Source organism: Aotus nancymaae, unplaced genomic scaffold (genome assembly GCF_030222135.1).
Source record: "Aotus nancymaae isolate 86718 unplaced genomic scaffold, 86718_ANA_hifiasm-v0.15.2.pri h1tg000108l, whole genome shotgun sequence".
In the NCBI taxonomy this organism is placed as follows: Eukaryota; Metazoa; Chordata; class Mammalia; order Primates; family Aotidae; genus Aotus; species Aotus nancymaae.
Window position 1 is genome coordinate 9,367,540 of NW_026988523.1, and position 18,728 is coordinate 9,386,267.

General features: G+C 41.0%; 1 protein-coding gene across 3 annotated transcripts in view; it reads right to left on the reverse strand.

The window, feature by feature from the left end:
• Positions 1-18,728, reverse strand: part of ASTN1 (astrotactin 1) — a 335,413-nt gene that overhangs the window by 68,665 nt on the left and 248,020 nt on the right. For all 3 annotated transcript variants that reach the window (XR_002478082.2, XM_021668017.2, XM_021668016.2), the window contains exons 15-16: positions 11,691-11,795; positions 9,122-9,310 (exon numbers count right to left, since the gene is read on the reverse strand). Coding sequence is in view for 2 of the 3 variants with exons in the window: in XM_021668017.2 (XP_021523692.1) it covers positions 9,122-9,310; positions 11,691-11,795 (294 nt within the window). In the remaining variant the exon portion in view is untranslated. The remainder of the gene's footprint in view (positions 1-9,121; positions 9,311-11,690; positions 11,796-18,728) is intronic.

Here is an 18,728-nt window from a genome sequence, read left to right on the forward strand (position 1 = left end):
TCTTTGCACGACGAGCTCCTTATCTTTCAAGTCAAGTCTTAGTTCAAAATCACTATTACTGAAGCCTTCTCTGTGCTGGACATCTGGATTTACCCCAATTCTCCAATCAACTGGCTTCAGTTTCCTGAAAGCATCTATCAGTATCTGAAATTATTGCTTTCATTTATTTGTTACTTGACATTTTCTCTCTCTTCTCACTAGGATATGAACTCCAGAAAAGCAGGAAAATTTTTGCTTCATTCATTATCATATCCCCAGAGCCTATCCAATGATTAGATATAGGTGTTAAATAAATAATGAACAGCCCATCCCAGGAAGCAATCAATCAAGTTCTGAAGGCAAAGTTTACCTATCTGGAGTAGTTGGGAATAGTCCAGAATATGATAAAATTAACTACTAAATTGTATGGTATAGACAATATGTTACTATTATCAGGCTCATAATTATATGGAAGGAGCTTTCATCAGCACTAGAATTTTCCCATCAACCAAAATACCATCCAGGTTAGGATATAAAACTCTTTAAAAACTTTCCAGAGGAAAAAATGAGAGCCTCATGTGAATACTGTTTTAAGCAACCTAGAGAGAGTTTTCCTGAGATAGTAAGATTAGGACAATGTTGCCTAGAGTAGTACAAAGCTATTAAATAACAAAGTCAGCTTATTGCCTTTAATACTGATTTTTGGTATGTTTCCAATTCCTTTCAGTTCCTGAGGGCTTTAGATAGTTCAATTCTTCAGTTCTGCACACAAACTATTTTCTGCACACAAGCCTAGTGATCAATGGCCTAATCAAAGAAAAGCCTTGGTCCAAAGTGAAAACCGCTCAGGACCTCCTGCCTGACATCCCTCTGAGGAGTTGACATCAGGACATAACCCTGGAGACCACCGTGCCATGGCTCCAGTGTTGAAGTCTCTGTATTAGACAGGATGAAAAAAGACAGTAAGAGAACCCACTGTCTGTAGGTCTTCAAGAAAAATATACATACTTGCTATTCAAAATGTGGTCTTGGAACTAACAGCTTTGGCATCATCTGGGAGCTTGTCAGAAATGCAGAATTTCAGGCCCCACCCAGACTTACTGAATTAGAATCTCCATTTTAACAAGATCTTAGGTGATACATATGCATATTACATTTTAAGAAGCACTGTTGGATAAGAGACAAAAACTATTCCAACAACTGTGTCATCATTATGGATCAGGGCCAGAATAAATCCCACAACACTCAAAACTACAAAAAACTAAGAGTGAATGGCAGTGGATCCATCATGAAATCTACCCAGGGTTGATTTCTGGCCCAGGGTGGGTTCCCTTAGACCAGTTTCCTGCCTTCAGTTCTTATTCTACCTTATTTTGTCTACACACTTTTCTACTTTGATTTCTTTCTGTGCAATTGGCAGGCTAAAAGCCAAGAAGTGATTGCCAGTCCAACTCAGGAGGCAAAGGCATTCTTTTTAATCCTGACTCTATTACTTACTATTTCTTTGACCACATGCACATTATTTAAGCTCTCATTATTATTATTTCCTTATGTATAACATGGGGAGGGTAAGACTTAAATGATATGTATGTTTGAGGATTAAATGAAAAAAAGCGACGTAACATGCTTAGCAAAGTGCCTGCTCAAAGTAAGTGCTCAAAAAAAAAAAAAATATGGCTGTTTGGTAATATTATTCTTAGTAACTTTCTCCCTCAACCTACATATCTAGTTTACTCTGGACTCATTGCATCAGAGCCTAGGGACTTGGAGACTCAAATTAAATCCTCACGCATATGTTTAGGAAAGCTTTAGAGCCTCTTCAGGAGGCTCTGTCTATGACACCAGCGGGCTTAGCTGCGGCAGCACCATCAACAGGCCTGTCTGCCTGTGAATGCTGTGGAACTGCTGCTTCCTCTAAATCCCCTCTCTGCTCACTGCAGGGCTTTGCATGTAGCAGGCCCTCAGCAAACATTTGTTGAGTGAATTAATTAATCATTTAGAGAAAATAAATATATGCCAAAATTGCTTTGCTTACTTGAGTGCTAACTTTGTTGTTGTAAATGTATATAGAAAATCCTTTGGAGCGCATTTGCAACCTTGGGGTTGTAAAACATAAAGCCTTATAGAAATTTGTTATTACTCTTCATTGGATTTCTGTAAATTTGTGTCATTTTCATGCCCTATGTTACAATGAAGCAAGTTAGCCTAAGAACTATGCCATCCTCAAATACACAAGGACAGGTCTAGGCTGACCAGCACTCACAGAGCAAGATTAGAAGGCTGATTGCTGATTCAGTTGTTGTTTTTGGTTCAGGCAAAGCAGAAATCTGTTCACTATCCTGGGATAGGAACCAATTTAGTCTTCTTGAGCTATATCCACACAAAAATGTGGAAGACATGGCATCTTGTCTGCTGGAAACACAATGCCGTGTAGGTGGTTTACTCCTTTCTTTGACTCTAATCTCATTTACACCTGCTTAAAGCCTGAGCGTCACCTTAGAGGACGAACTCTCAGCTTGTGCCTCAGAGGGAGAGCAGGTCATTCTTCTCAGCTTTCCCCATGGGAAGGAAGCAACTGACCAGAAAAAAAAGAAAAAGGTGGATTATGTAGAAAAAATGTGGATTATGAACAGAAGGTGCAGTGGAAATGAAGAGCTTGCTTATTACAATTTGTCCACCCAGATAACCCCGCTGGTATGTACCCAAAGCAATAGCAAGAAAAGGCAACGGCAAAGGTCAGAGCTAAAGCAACAATGAAAGCGATATTGGAAAAGGAAGGCAAGAAAGACCCAAGGAAATCCACTCCTGAGTGAAGTCTTTAAAAAAAGAAAAAAATGTAGTGTGCTTAGTGCATTAGGTGAGGGTTACAATTAAACCCCCAAAAGTTCTAATTTAAAAAAGGTTTCCTTTTTTCTTGGTTATTTCTCTGGAATATACAGATCTATATCTCTTTACTGGTTTCTTATGAAGTAAGAAAATATAAAGGATCTGTTCCTTTAACAAAATGTGGATGTTAATTACATGCCAGGCACTGTGTCAGGAATGAAAACTCAAAGATTAATAAGACGTGGTCATATCATTATGCAATTCCTCCCAGTCTTCGGTCCGAAGCTCAGCTTTCTGCAGATAAAAAAGTATCTTTTCCTTTGTTCAGTTACCCCACTGATATAGTTAACTCAGGATAACATAAACTTTTCAGAATATACTTTTCAATCTTTTAAAAGAGTTTTATTTTAACAGTGGCAGATGCTTGTGGGAAAAGCAATTTGAAAGTTTTTAGTCCAAAAAATAAAAGTCCCTCATCCATATCTCTAATCTTGGAGCAAACAGATACTTTATTTTGAGATTATATGTACATGTTTCTCTATAAATATGCATGTTTGTATGTATGTGTATATTTTATATATACACACAAACTTATATACATATATATAAACATCTATATTTTGAGAGAAAGGATAAAATAATTAAATACACATGTATTTATAATTTTACAGAAAGACGAGACCCTAGCATACCTATTCTTCTACGAGTCGCTTTGTTCACTTCCAAATGGCTAGGAATAGACTATCTCTGGATGGATAGACAATAAACTGGTAGCACTGGTTGCCTGACTGCCTCTAGGGCGTGGAACTGGATTACTGGGAAATAAGAGCGGGAAGAAGATTTACTTTCCATTTTATTCTTTTTTCTGCATTTTGGTTACTTCAAATAAATAAACTTTTGAAATTAAAAAAGAAGAGAAATACGGTAAATACTGTCCAGTCTATTATTATGGAAGACAGTCATGCAGGGAAATGACAATCGAGGGAAATGTGGAGAGCGCTGCCAAAGGATCCATATAAAGAGCGGTGAGAGCATAAAACAGGCAGCAGAGAACCGTGTCTGAGTGTCAAGGGAGGCTTGGTGGGAGTGATGTTGGAGCTAGCTCTTGCAGAGTAGGAAGGAGGAGATGGTAGAATGGAGGGCAAGTTAGACAGATTGAGAATCACATGCTCTAAGGCTCAGAAGTGTGAAAAGCCTTGATGTCCTCTTTTAAACTAGAGGAACCTTCGTCCTGGACCTATGCTGGGGCCTCACACTTGGCAGAGTATTATTTAAGATCTAGCAATTTATAGACCTGTAGGAGGCAATGCAAAAATGCAAACAAGAAACAGAAATCATATCCAGGAAGACTAACGTGTTGTTCCTCAGGGCCTGGAAAGAGAGGTAGATGCCCCCAGGAATTAGGCCACAGAACAGACACAAGAGGAAAAGAGGGTTTCAAGTGGAGGACAAGAGAAGCATTCAGGAGAGAAAATTTCTGAGTGAGGCAGAGTAGTGGTGGAGACTTCAGAGAGCAAATCTGTGACCTTGGACTGAAGCAGGAAAGAAGTCTCTAGGGACCTAAACTGTGGAGATGCAAATGAAAAGGTTTTTGATTGACAGATGATAACCTTATATCATCAGAGTGTAGGGTACTCAGGGTAGGTAGTGGTCAGTGATGCAATGGCTGCAGAGGTGAGAGAGGGTGGTAGGCTGAAAAATGGCTCCCATAGTCCTAATCTCTAGAACCTGTGAATGGCAAAGGAGCATTTGCAAATGTGATTGAATTAAAGTTCTTGTAATGGGAAGACTATCTTGAATTATCTGGGTGGGCCCAATGCAATCAAAAGGGTGCTTATAAAAGGGATGCAGGAGGAGTCAGAGTCACAGAGAAGGCTATGTGGCTCAGAGACTGGAGTGATGCTCTTTAAAGGTGGAGAAAGAGGCCACAGGCTAAGGGATGCAGGTGGCCTCTAGAAGCTGGAAAGGACAAGGCAAGGGATTCTTCCCTAGGCTTCCAGAAGGAACTAGCCCTGCTGGTGCCTTGACTTTAGCCCAGCAAAACTGAGTTCGGACTTCTGGCCCCCAGAAATCTAAGAAAAACACATATGTGCTTTTTAAGCCATCCAGTTTGATGTAATCTGTTACAGCAGCCACAGGAAACTAATACAAGGCATGCAGTCAGCTGTCTGTGCTGAGAAGGCAGGAAGGAGTTACTGAAGGGTTTCAAGCTGAGGAGTGATACCATTAAATAGCATTTACAAATGATAACAGATGGTGAATTGTAGAATGGAGTGGAGTGGCAGGAAATGGTAGCAGAAGAGATACACGAGGGAGCAATTCCAATAGTTTTTATGAGAACCTTGAAGAAATGGAGAAGAGGAGACTCTGTTGAAGACATACTTAGGTGGTGAAAAGGACTTTGTAATGGTTGCATGTGGAGATTAAAGAGGAGGATCAAGAAGGAATCCTCACTCCACACTGTGACCCATCAATGGAGTTCGCAAATCTACCACAGTGTAGTACTTACGGGGAAGAGAAAAGCAAGCATCCATCATTGGGGTGCCTGTCGAATTCCCAGGCAGAAATGCTAAGCACTCAAGAGCGAAGGCAGGTCTGAGCCTTGGAAAATAAGGAGAGAATTAGGAGCATCAGCTGAGGTGGCTGCAGAAGGACAGCACCCAGTAACAGGAAGGAGAGACTCGCTAAGGAGAAACCCCGTGAAATGACCATGATGCACATGGTTTCCTTAGAGGAGTATGGGCAAAAAAGAATGAGAAATAAAGGCTAGAGATTTATGAAGAGAATCTGGACAGAATTACCTCTGGGGCATCGAGGGAATAGAGGATTTTCAAGAAAGCTGCCCTGGTCAACAGGGACAAAGTCTTCAGCTGAGATACATGGCATGCTCACAGGACTGGCATCAGGGAATCGCCCATTAAGAAGCCATAGGGTAGATTTCCTTCTCCAGTGCTGTTTTTGTAGCGCAGAACAGCTGATAGTGATAATGTGAAGAGTGAACTGGAGGTGAGGAAGTACAGAAAAGAGGTATAAACTACCCTTGTAAGAAATGAGGTGCTAATACATTGAAAAGGAACAGCGGTAAAGAGGGGCACGTGTTAATACAAAAACTATTTTTTAGGAAGATACGAGGTTGGAGAAGAGAGAGTTCAGTGGCTGAAGAGATTGTGAAGATTAAAAGGAGGAGGATAATGAAGGAGTGAGGTCTAGAGGAAGCAGGGAGGGATGGGTGCTGGCACAGGTGGAGAGGCTAGCCTGGAGAGCAAGAACCCCCTGACCGTTTCTGAGGCAGGAGGGCAAAGCACGACGGGAGAAGATATGAGTAAGTTTAGATGTGGGGTCAGGGGAGGTTGAACATTTCATTTCTGAAATTCCGTCTTTACTTGCCCTGTAAAAACAACTCAGGCAGGCTAATCTTGGACAATAAAAAATGAAAGTATGTTTCTTACAGGCTTCATCAGACTTAAGCGAGATGATCCTCAATGTTGCCAAGGCAAACCACATAGTGTTAGCATGACCAATAAGTGCCTGTTGAATGGGAGGCTGCCTTCTGAAGATCTGGCCCAAAACACCCGTCTCTGAGTTTTCCTCAGTCAGGCATAACTAAAGCAAGTTACATGTCTGAATAAAACCCACATGGAAGTCACCACCTCAGAGAGGCTTTTATCAGCATTACTATGACCATCACCACTGTCACCGACAGCAAAGCAACAACAGCAGCGAACACCGTGAGTGCTGACCATGTGCTTGGCTCTGTGGCTCTGGGAATTTAAAGTTGAATAAGGCACAAAACTTACTCCTGAGAATTTTATGACTTTGTAGAGAGAAGAGGGGACTTTTACCTAAATACCTAACCTGAGAACACTTCCCATGTAAAGGAAGATTCATAAGGATTCCTAAACTGTCAGGGCTGGAGAACCAGAGAGGACATTACAGATGAGGTCCAGGTAAGTGATTGACTAAGGTGATATCACCGGGCTGGCTCTACACTTCCATCCTTGAGTCCTGTGCTCTTTCCATTTCATTTCACCCTGGTAAACTTCCTTTCCTATTCAATCCATAAGTAATTTTAGGTATCTGGTCATAGTTATAGAAATAAAATACAGAGAAACTCATTTCACTAGAAGAGTTTTCGAGTCAGAGCAGGTAATAACATATAATCAAAGGACTCAAATCCAAAAATAGTGTCCCTTGCATGTCACGGAAGGTATAGCCCTCTCAGCACACTTGTCACTCCTAGGGTAAAGTTCCATTCTGTATCAGCCCTCTCAGAGAGGAAGAGAGAAATATCTCTCTTTGTCTTACGTACATATCATTCTTTTTTTTTAGATGGAGTCTTCTGTCGCCAGGCTGGAGTGTAGTGGTGGGATCTCAGCTCACTGCAATTTCTGCCTCCTGGGTTCAAGTGATTCCCCTGCCTCAGCCTGCTGAGTAGCCTGTGCACCATGCCCAGCTAATTTTTTTGTATTTTAGTGGAGACAGGTTTCACCATGTTGGCCAGGATGGCCTTGATCTCCTGACCTGGTGATCTGCCTACCTCAGCCTACATATCATTCTTTATCAGTTACATTCCCTCATGCAACATTTTAGAATAAAAGAAAATCGATGCCCAAGGAGGAGAAATATATTTAAAGAACCAGACTAAATAACAAAACACAAAATCCCTAAAACTTAGAGGTAAGGTTTAGGAATGAAGGTGGTAGATAGAGATTGATGCAGACCTACTAAAATGTTTGAATGTCTTTTAAGATTAGTAACAAGCAAGGAGCTTTATATAGACCATATTTCAGAGAACCAAAGTCAGCACTTAGACTGTAGCAAAACTAGCTCCTGAGTGGCAAGAGAGGCTTGTGATCAAGAGGAGTAGGGCATAATGCCAGGCCGTGGACAGAATTCCCTCCTGGATTCAGTTTTTAACTGTAAGGACACTGCAGCACTTGGGAGAGAGACAAGGTCTAGAACCAGGAGCTCTTGGCAAGGTCAGACTCTTATCTCCCAGAAATCTGAGACCCTGGCAATCCCTGAACCAATAGCAAACAGAACTAGAAAAGGATTCAGCCCTCTGGTTCAGTCCCCAGGCTCTGGCATGAAAACATAAGAAAGCTTTGCCAGCTGGAACTGATAGTATCTACATTTGCTTATATTACATTGCTCTCTTGGCAAATTGGAATCAGAACAATGTTAAGAACCTGAAGTTTGAAGAGACAGCGGAAGCCTGTGGTTGTGTTTCTGAGTTTACAGTAATCAAGGTTTGAGGGGAACGAATGGCTGCAGCCGCTGCAGCCCAGTCTCAAATCTCTGGTTTCTTCTGGGAGAAAGTGTCCAGCCAGAGGAGAGGATATCAAGGCTCTGCTACCTCTTGAGCAAGGTGAGACAGGAAGCTCAGAGAACCAAGAGCACCTCAGTCACAGGGACGTACTCGCCCCTGTGGCAGCCCTGCTGACAGCAGGGGTCCCTTGTCTCAGAGGAGCCCTTCCTTGGTCCTTGAGTCTTAAGATGACCCATTTCTTGAGTTTCTATTGAGCTACTTCATCACTTGCCCTTTAGCAAGTCCCATATCCACAACTTGGCCTCATCAGAATGCCATGTGGATAAACTCAAGAGAAATTCCATGAATGGCAATTCTAAAGCAGTCTTGGTTGATCAGATACAAACATACTGGCCAGCACGCCTGCTATACCAGAGGGTGAATCAAGAAGGTATAACAAATTTCAATTTCTTATACTGACTTGAACTGAATACTAACTTGCTGTCAAGACAGCAGACAAGGATTTATTTGTGAGGCTGTTATTCAGAGCTATATAAACACTTGGCCAATAGAGATTCCCTCATAACACAAATCAGTAGGAAAAATGAGCCTACGCAGAGGGCAGGACGAAGTGAGAAGGGGTTTACTATGTATGTAGCTGCTATAAAGGGATTCTAGGCAGAGTCGGGTGTGACTCCTGGAGACTGAATCACTCTCACTGCTTCTTCCCTCCTACTCTAGACAAGCAGTCTAATACTTTGTCCGCCCTAGGGTAGCAAAATGGATGGTGGCTGGCCAGAACCTTTAGGGAACTCTCTCTGTGATAACTAACATAGTAAGCTTACAATTTTGACCCCATCCTGCATCTAAAATTCCCTAAACACTTTGATTTTGAGATTTGGTTTTTGCAACCAAACCTTGGAAATTTTAAAGATGGGCACAGATCATTGGGGGACAATCTGAATGAGTCTTGTTCCTACAGACTCCTTCAAATTGGTCTTATAGATGGTATGTGGGCAGCCGGTGCTGGCATGAGGTATGGAATTTGCCAACGAGCATTCCACTCACCTTTACTGATGTCTTCATACTCCAGCCAGAGTCGCCGCTGGACCTGCTTGTTTGGGTACCAGATGGAACAGGACTCCTCAAAGCCGTAGATAGCTTCCTGGATGTAATGGTTGCCGAACTGGTCCAACAAAGCCACAAAATCTGCACGAGATGTGGCCCCATCCAGCGAGTGGAGAGCATTGCTGAGGGCTATGGAGAAGCATCACCCAAGGGTAAGAATGAGGACTCACAATTTGGGTATATGGATTCCCAGGCAATTCAGCCCCAAACATGTAAGTGCCTGTGTGGCTCAAAGTGATGTTGGAGAGCTGGCTAGAAGTGTCCAGTGAATGTTTCCATTTAGCTAAATCAGATATTTCAGTTCCTAAGTGAATATCTTTTAAGCCAGTTAGTTGTATTAACTTTGTGCCAAGTTAAGCAAAACATTGCCAAACCTCTGCTGTCCACCTTAAATCAATGTTTTTTTTTCAAATCACAGGTCATGACATTAAATCAATTTAGTGAGTTCAAATAATTGCACTTGAAAAACGCAGAAACAATTATCATAGTCTAAAATAGAAACACAAATACCAGCTGAGAACATTTCACATCGTGAAGATAAAGTATCACTTCATGAAACTTCTGTTGTGTGCATATGGGAGTATGTGTATGCACAAGGTCACGATACAAAATGTATTCTAACTGTGGGTAGTGATCAAAAAAGGCAATTGCAAAATACTGCCTTCAGATGTAGACATGGGCAATGAGAAGACAGTGACAGAAGAAAGGTAAGAAAAGTTACTAATACACTGCTTCTATTTTATTGCAGAAATTCTAAAATAAAAGGGCTGGGAAATGACAAATGGAAGAGAAAAATAATAGTTGGCCTCCTCTCCCCCAACTCTGCAGGCACATCTTGGATTTGCTGTCTCTCTTTAAGAGAATTACTGTATACCTCTCTGAAAGATGGCCTATGGTAGATTTTCTAAATTTAATACCTTTTGGATCTGGCTAGCTTTACATGGTACATGGTCTTCTCCCCTCCTTCCTTCCTTCCTCCCTCCCTCCCTCCCTCCCTTCCTTCTTCCCTCCCTCCTTCCCTCCTTCCCACCTTCCTTCCCTCCCTCCCTCCCTCCTTCCCTCCTTCCTGCCTTCCTTCCTTCCCTCCCTCCCTCCTTCCTTCCTCCCTCCCTGCCATCTCTCTCTCTCTCTCTTTCTCTCTTTCTTTCTTTCTTGACGGAGTCTCACACTGTTCCCCAGTCTGAAGTGCAATGATGTCATCTCAGCAAGTGATTCTCCTGCCTCAGGCTCCCGAGTAGCTTGGATTATAGGCGCCTACCACTGCATCCAGCTAACTTTTTTTTTTTTGTATTTTTAGTAGGGATGGGGTTTCGCTGTGTTGACTAGGCTAGTCTCAAACTCCTGACCTCATGATCCACCCATCTCAGCCTCTCACAGTGCTGGGATTACAAGTGTGAGCCACCGCACCCAGCCCATGGTTTTCTTTTCTACCTACCTGTCTCCTATCAAGGCAGTCAAGTCTAGCTCAGCTTGAGACCTCAAGTGCTGAGGTCCACGTCACTGTGACACTATTGTGTGACTTTGAAAGGCATGTGGCAGCAGTGATACTTGATTGATAACTTCTGATATGCACAGCATCTGTGCTGGGTGCACACTGACCATGTAAATGGAGTAAAGTCTCTGATGTTGTGTTTTCCTGGAACGAAAAGTAGCCTAGTTCTTTCTAGATGTGCTGCACTAGAAGAGTTTCCGTCAGTAAGGTCCCCATCCCAGGCACTTCTTGCCAAGAACTCTTTTGTGTTAAAAAGTTCTGAGTCCCTTGTGTCCTATGAAAATGTGGTATATCTTTAATGCATTATATTTCTCTGTGCACAAAACTTTACCCTTTGTGAGTTTCTGTCTCACTTAAGTTCATAACTTCTCTATTTGTCCTCTACCATTTGTCTGTCTCCCATTGGCCCTAAGGCTCTACCTCCCTATTGCTGACCCTAAAACCCTAAGTAAGTTTACAGCTCAGTACTCCTTAACTTACTAGCTATATGTAGAGAGATAATATCTATTTCCCCACCCCCCTCTGTCTGTCTGTCTTTCTCTCAATTTTTCAGTCTTTTTATTTCACTCACTCGCTGTTTAGGAATGTTAAGCTGCTTTCTGGTTTTCCTTCCCCATCTTTCTTGCTCTCTTTTTTTAGTTCATTATATGGAATCCCTAAATTATGCTCTTTGCATTCGGATTACTTAATTCTGTCAGTTTGTAAAAAGTCTGCTTTATGTATCCTCTCCACACACTGGATGACCCCAGGAAAAATTATACCTTTGTTGACTCCAGTCTTGCCCTTTTCCTCTCTTCTATAGTTCAAGATAACATGTGCAATGTAATCTCTACTTAGAAACGAATCCGATTCTAGCCACCTGCTCTTCTGGATACATCTGAGTAAATAGTTCACATATCTCATGCAGTAGCTACATTTTAGGCTGCATCTTCGACAATAGGACCAAAGGCTTCTCCCCTCGGAAAGGACTTCTAAGTTCTGGGAAAGGTGGGCAGGATGGCCCGCAGCAGTGCTCACCCTGAGAGATGGCCACTTGGTTGAGTTTGATGTGGTACATCACAGACCGGACTTTCCAGTGCTGCAGCACGGGGTATCCAGACACTTCACTGAAGTTCACCATCCCTAAGGACAGAAGAGATGCAGGCTCAGTTCTGAGACTGATTCACAAGTCTCAAATCAAAAAATGTGACCACTTCTATGAGGTGAGTTGAAGGATTGTAATTGTGAGAAAATGATTAAATGTTCTTTGATGAAGAGGATTTCTGGAACCATAGTAACAACATCTATCATTTATTGAACCTTACTCCGTGCCAGGCATTTTGCTAAGCACTTTGCATATATTAAGCCATTTGATCCTTGTGGGACAGGTGTTATTATTTGAATTTTATAAATGAGAAAATTGAGGCTCTAAGGCTGGCTATGTTACTGCAGCAGGTAGCTTCAGAATGATAGTCACTTTCGAACCCAATAACTTCTTGTTCTCACAATGTGACTAACCTCTCTCTGGCTACCTGGCAAACAGATTTTTTGGTGCCCAGCCATTTTTTCTGTAAAGTGAGAAGTTTAACTAAGATGACCTTTTGCTTCCTTTTCAATTCTGATTCCTACCAGCTGTCTGATTTTGGGCCATGCAACTCATTTGTCTGTATTTTGATATCTGAAAAGTGGGGATAATTGTATTCATCCTATCTACTTTACAGGCAGGTTGTGAGAACAAATAAAATTATGGGCGTAAAAGTGCTTTGAGGAAAGATAAGGTCCTTAAGACACCAGGTAAGCCAGGATGGGACTCCAGATGAATCTGAGGTCAGGCAGCAGTTCTTACTCATTCTGCTATAATATCCCCATAGAAAATTTATATTAAACTCTAGGCTTACTGTAATACACCCGAGTTTTACTCTCTTTAATGGTTGCAGTAATTGACTCAGCTCACATACCTGATAACATTGATTTTTCTGTCTCATTTAACTGATTTGTGTTCAGTATTTAAGTTTTAATTACTCTCAGGCTGATACTGCTTATTCCTTCTTTACCAGAAGGAACAGTATCAGGGTGACAAAATCATTAACAGGCAGGAACAGCCAAATATTGAATGCCATCTCTGTGCCAGACGTTGTGATAGTCGTGTGTTGTCTCCCTTTTATTAATGGAAAAATTGAGGCTCTGAGACATTAAGTTAGTTGTCCAAGGTCACTCTCAATAAACACACCCTTACAGCCTCTTGGAGATGTTACTAATAGGCTATTCTTCCTTAAGTACCTTGAAGAAAGAGTGTGACCCTGTTTGAATCCTACCCATTACTATAATTATCAAATCCTACTGAAACAAAATAATTAGGCCATAGGAAAAAAAAATCGCCTTGCTAAGTATAGAAAACAAATTTTAGCTTCATTTCTATGCTTCATCTTTGCTATATGTGTAAGTTATAGGAATATACACACACGTGCATATGTGTGTGTGTTTACATATATACAAATATAAGGGCAATATATAGTAAATGTATTATGTATAGAATGTGTGGTATGTGTGCATGTCTACAAATATAACAGCAGTAATACATATGTAGTGAATCATCCTGCCATTTTGACCCATGTTTCCTTCAGGCTAAATCAACTAATTTAATGCTTAATCTGGATGAAGAGTAGGTAGGATGAATTAGTTGCTTGTCAACCCTGATAAAATTAGGTGAGTAATTGCCAACATTTCATTTCTGTGTGAATCATATTCGAATAATTTTTGGTAAGGTGAAAGGAAGAAGGTCAGGAAAGGTGCTTAGTGAATCGACTGCTTAAATTTTATCTTAGGGAATCAAAAGTAAGCTACCTGAAACTAAGAGAAAGTTTTTAGTATTTTTTCTTTCGAATATTCTTTTAGGGCATTAATCTTTGTGACTATGGACAGTCATACTACTTCATGCTTTGGCTTTTAACTTTTATGTTAACTTCAAAAGTATACAAATGGAATTCTAACTTTCCAAGTTTAAGACTTCAGTCACATGCTTTAAAGGTACATTTTATTAGAGAATAAGATGTATGTGATATGTAGAACTATTTAATATAACAAGTATTCTCTAGTTATGTCAGCTCATTCACTTTGCTTTTAATTTAAAGGTCGATTATATAAAGATAATAAGTCCACTAAATAAAAATTTTTCAAATTATGAGGCAAAACTACCTTTAACTGAATTGTTTCCTAGGGGAAAAAGAAACAGAAAACACAAAGCCTGAGTTCTAAGGCTGGCTGTGCTGCTGAACAGGTAGTTTCCAAATGATACTTTCATACCCATAACTTCTTGTTCTCACAACCTAACCATCCTCTCTGGCTACCTGGCTCTGGGATCTTTTGGTTCCCAGTCGTTTCATCTGTAAAGTAAGAGTCTTAGCTGAGATGGTCTCTTGCTTTCTTTTCAGTTTTGATTCCTACCAGTTGTATGACCTTAGGCCAGGCCACTCATTTATTTGTGTTTTCATATATGAAAAGTCTAAATAATAGTATTCATCCTATCTACCTTACAGGCAGGTGGTGAGAACAAAATAAAATTATGGGCAATAAAAGTTCTTTGAGAAAAGAGAAAGTACCATACACATACATGGTCTCCATATGTTATCACCATCATCCTCCTTACCTCTCTCGCATCATACCTAACTGTGTAAGCTTGGCATTTCTTAATTGGTGCTTTTGTTATAACTTCCTGGGCTTTTAAGCCCAGAACAATAGAGGCAGGATAAAATAAAGGAACAAGCACAGATGTTGGGTGGGGAAGAGGGGTAGGGATAACAGTGTTCCACATCCACCCAGAATGGGCCAAACAACTGAACTCTATTACTTAGCTGGTCAACATTTCTCCTGGATGCATTTATGCTACACCGTAGTCAGGGAACAGTTATATAACTATTAATGCTTAGAAGTGTTTTCCATGCTCACTTACAGATAATAATTCCATTAGTTAAAAAGAAAGGGGTATTTAAAAATATATATTATCTAGGTGAGTCATATGACATACTTTCTCAAGGTGCCCTTGACAGGCAGGCAGGTTCAATTTTTTTAAAAAAATTTATTATTTTGGGACACGTTTCTGCTGATGACTATTTTTTTAAGCAATTATCTCTGACTACATTTTCTCAAGAAAAAACATGAATTTTTCCTACCTATGCTTGAAAAAAGAATGACTGAACAGACTTTATGAGCAATCTTTAAAGCAAGAAAAAGAGAAAGAATGAGGAAGAAGGAAGGGAGGAAGGCAGGCAGGCAGACAGGCAGGCTGGCTGGCTGGCTAGCTTTTACTTGTTATTTTATCTAAAATGTCAGGGAGACATGTATATTGCCCCAAAGTTCTAAAGCCAAGAGTCCATCCCCTTTGGATGAACTCTAAAAAATTCTAACGAGCACAGAGGTCTAAACCTTCACATAGGTTTAATGACTGTGGCACCCAACAGGCCTATGAATGCAGCCAGCAGCCTCCTCTACCTTTTCTGGACTCCCTTCTCTTTCTCAGCTGAAAGACTGAATATACAAATGGGCAATGGCCAGATCATATATAAAAATAGAACTCTGACTCACATTCTGCAGTAACCAACTCAGAAAACCAACCCATTACCTAGAGTAACCAGCCTAGGAAGCCAGTCTACTATTTGTAAGTCAGACTTATGGGAAGTCACACCACTATCCATAAAAAACAGCCCAAGAAGCCCAACAATAACCACTGTAACAACTGACACCAAACAATCCGGACTTGATTAATAACTGACAACTTCCCTATTCTTTTTCCCAGTTCCACTTAAGTCCAACCAGAGAAAGTACAATATGCACCCCTAACCAATCACACAGGATGCCCGCTTCTAGTTAAGCCACCTACAATTTTCTCATCCAACAGCCTCCAATATGGGCATACTCTTTTCTTTTTTCTCTCTAAAGCTTTTCCACTCCTTTGCCTGCCTTTGAGTCTCTGCCAAAATACAAGTGATGTTGGCTCTAACAAGCCTCCAAATAAATAGCCTTTGCCTGTTCTTATTTGCTTGGTCTTTGTTTATTTCCATACAACTTATAACACCATAAAGTCCTGTTATTTTGATGAAGAGAGAAGCCATCAGCGAGATAAGACATGTAGATCAGTATTTCCAGTGTATTCTTCAAACTGATAATTCTACAAGATAGAAATAGGTGTTACGTGTGAAAATGATTCTCTAGTTAAATAGACTTGGGAATTGCTGGCTTACAGTGAAAAGGATATCTTTACTGTCTTTACTGCAGGGCTTCTGGGAAACTTCTCTAATGTAGAGGTGTTGTCTCTTGCTGGGAGGAAGATACTCTTTCCAAACATATTTGAAGACAGAATCTGTTTATGAATAGAGCTCTGACTTTTCATAAGAAAAACAACAAATAAAAAAAAAAACATGCTGGGAAATGCTGATATAGAAGATTCTTAAGATCACTTTAGCCGGGCGCGGTGGCTCACGCCTGTAATCCCAGCACTTTGGGAGGCCGAGGCGGGTGGATCACGAGGTCATGAGATCGAGACCATCCTGGTCAACATGGTGAAACCCCACCTCTACTAAAAATACAAAAAATTAGCTGGGCATGGTGGCACGTGCCTATAATCCCAGCTACTCAGGATGCTAAGGCAGAATTGCCTGAACCCAGGAGGCGGAGGTTGCGGTGAGCCGAGATCGTGCCATTGCACTTCAGCCTGGGTAACAAGAGCGAAACTCCATCTCAAAAAAAAAAAAAAAAAAAGATCACTTTAGCCCTAAAATCCTCTAAGCTAAGTTTATGGGAATTGTGACCGATAATAGTAGATAGAACGAAATGATATAAGGTTCCCTGTATAAGTCTAGAAAGGTAAAATTAAAATGTTGCCGGAACTAGAGTTAACATGGGGAAGATTTGGTTAAGTACCTCTTTAATAGATTCTTCCAGTTATTCTGGGCTTTAAAACAAACCCAATCCCCGCTTACATCAAAGGAAATACGTGGTCTTGGCTTAACTGGTACCACTTCTTAACAAAAATAGGTTAAAAACAAAGGCAAGGTAGAAAAGTATCCAAATCAAGATTCCCATAAATTTAGTTTAGAGGATTTTAGAGCAAAAGTGATCTTAAGCCTAAACTTGACTGCCTCAGATGTCATATCAAAATAAAGGTGTCCCATCTGGGCATCCTTCTATTCATTTTCCCTCCAATGGGCCAAGTTAGGAGAGGTCCAAGGCCATGTGGAGAAAGAAGTTTCTGTTGTGAAAGAGGGTCTGGTTTGAATCTTTCTTTGTTCCCACAGATGAAGAGTCAACCACAGGTTTTTCTGATGTTTCTCAGTTCTATCCACCCTCTCCTCCCCAAAAGCTTCAGGAAACGTCCAGCACTTCTCTGGCTATCTCATAACTGAAGTAAAATCTCCTCCCTCCACCATAAGTTATGTGTGAGGAAGATGGCCTGCAGATCTTTAAAGAGAGCCACCTATCTTATTAGCGTTGTGGATCCCAGGCTATTTGTGTGTGCCCCCTCACACCTCTTCAAGGCATTTTACACACACATGTGGAAAGTGTCTGTGCAAACTGTGTGGCAACAAGAAAACTAGATTCCCTAATGCCAGAGATGCAGGCTTTAGGGATATGTCCAGAAGCTGCAATTTACTTTTTCAGGTGTGTGTATGTGTGCATGTGCTTGCGTGCATGTAATATTTCATAGGGCAACTGATTTTGAAGAGATTAATTGCTGGTCCAGAATATATTTAATTGTTTTTTCTCTTGCTTTTTATTTTCTAGAGGTTAACTATTATGTCATAGTTTTCATACTATTTTCTTTCTACCTTTAAATATTTATGTATTCATACATAGATCTCACTATGGGTCAGGAACTATTCTAAAAACTTTACAAATATGCATTTATTGATTCCTCCCACCAATCCTATAAGGAAGATAGTGTTAAAATGCCCATTTTGACAGGTAAAAGAAATTGAGGCACAGAGGAGTTAAGCATTTTGTCTGGATCACACAGCCAGTGAGGAACCGAGCCTTGCTGCCAGGCTCCAGAGCCGAGGCTGTAAATCACTATGCTATATTACATCAGACAGACCTACATCTCATCCCATTTAGGTCTAAACTCACGTTTTTAACATAACTTGATATCTGGAAGAGACCTACCCTTAGCTGAACCCATTCTTTAGAAAAGGAAGAAAAAAGGAGAGGAAGGTGTGAAAGGAAAATATCTCGGGCCCCCAAAATCACTAAGCTAAAGGGAAAAGTCAAGCTGGGAACTGCTTAGGATAAACCTACCTCACATTCTATTCAAACTTATCCCTCTGCTCACTGAGATAATCGCATATCTGATTGCATCCCTTGGGAAGGCTCATCAGATACTCAGAAGAATGCAACAGTTTGTTTCTCACCTATCTGTGACCTGGAAACCCCTCACCTCTTAGAGTGGTCCTGCCTTTGCTTCGAATTGTCCCGCCTTTCCAGACAAAACCAATATACTTTGTATATATATTGATTGGTGTCTCATGTCTCCCTAAAATGTATAAAACCAAGCTGTGCCCCAACCACCTTGGGCACACGTCACCAGGACTTCCTGACGACAGGCTGTGTCCCAGGTGCATGTCCTCAACCTTGGCAAAATAAACTTTCTAAATTAACTGAGACCTGTCTCAGATTTTCTGGGTCTACAAAGGTATAGAATAAGAGAGACAGAATGAATAGGGAAAAGAGTAACACACAAAGAGAAACAAACAAAGCAATCAGCGGAGTTGAGCTCATGTCTAGTCTTCTAGCAAGTGTTGCCAAATCTCAGTCAGCCGCTTCTCATTAGTCCATGGGACACCTTCAAGTCTCTTCTTTGGCCCAGGAGGTGCCAGCTGGGGGTCTTCAGAGGCACAGGCAACCATACCCAGAGATTCCTCCCTCTTCTAATTAATCTGTGTGTTTGTTCCATAATGAGCCCGAAGGAAGAATGCTGCTGGGCTCAAAACAATACTGAGGGGCAGGCATTATTATCCCCATCTTATGATGGGAGACTCTGAGGCCAAGTGAAACTATATTGTCTAATGCCACACAGAAAGTAGCAGA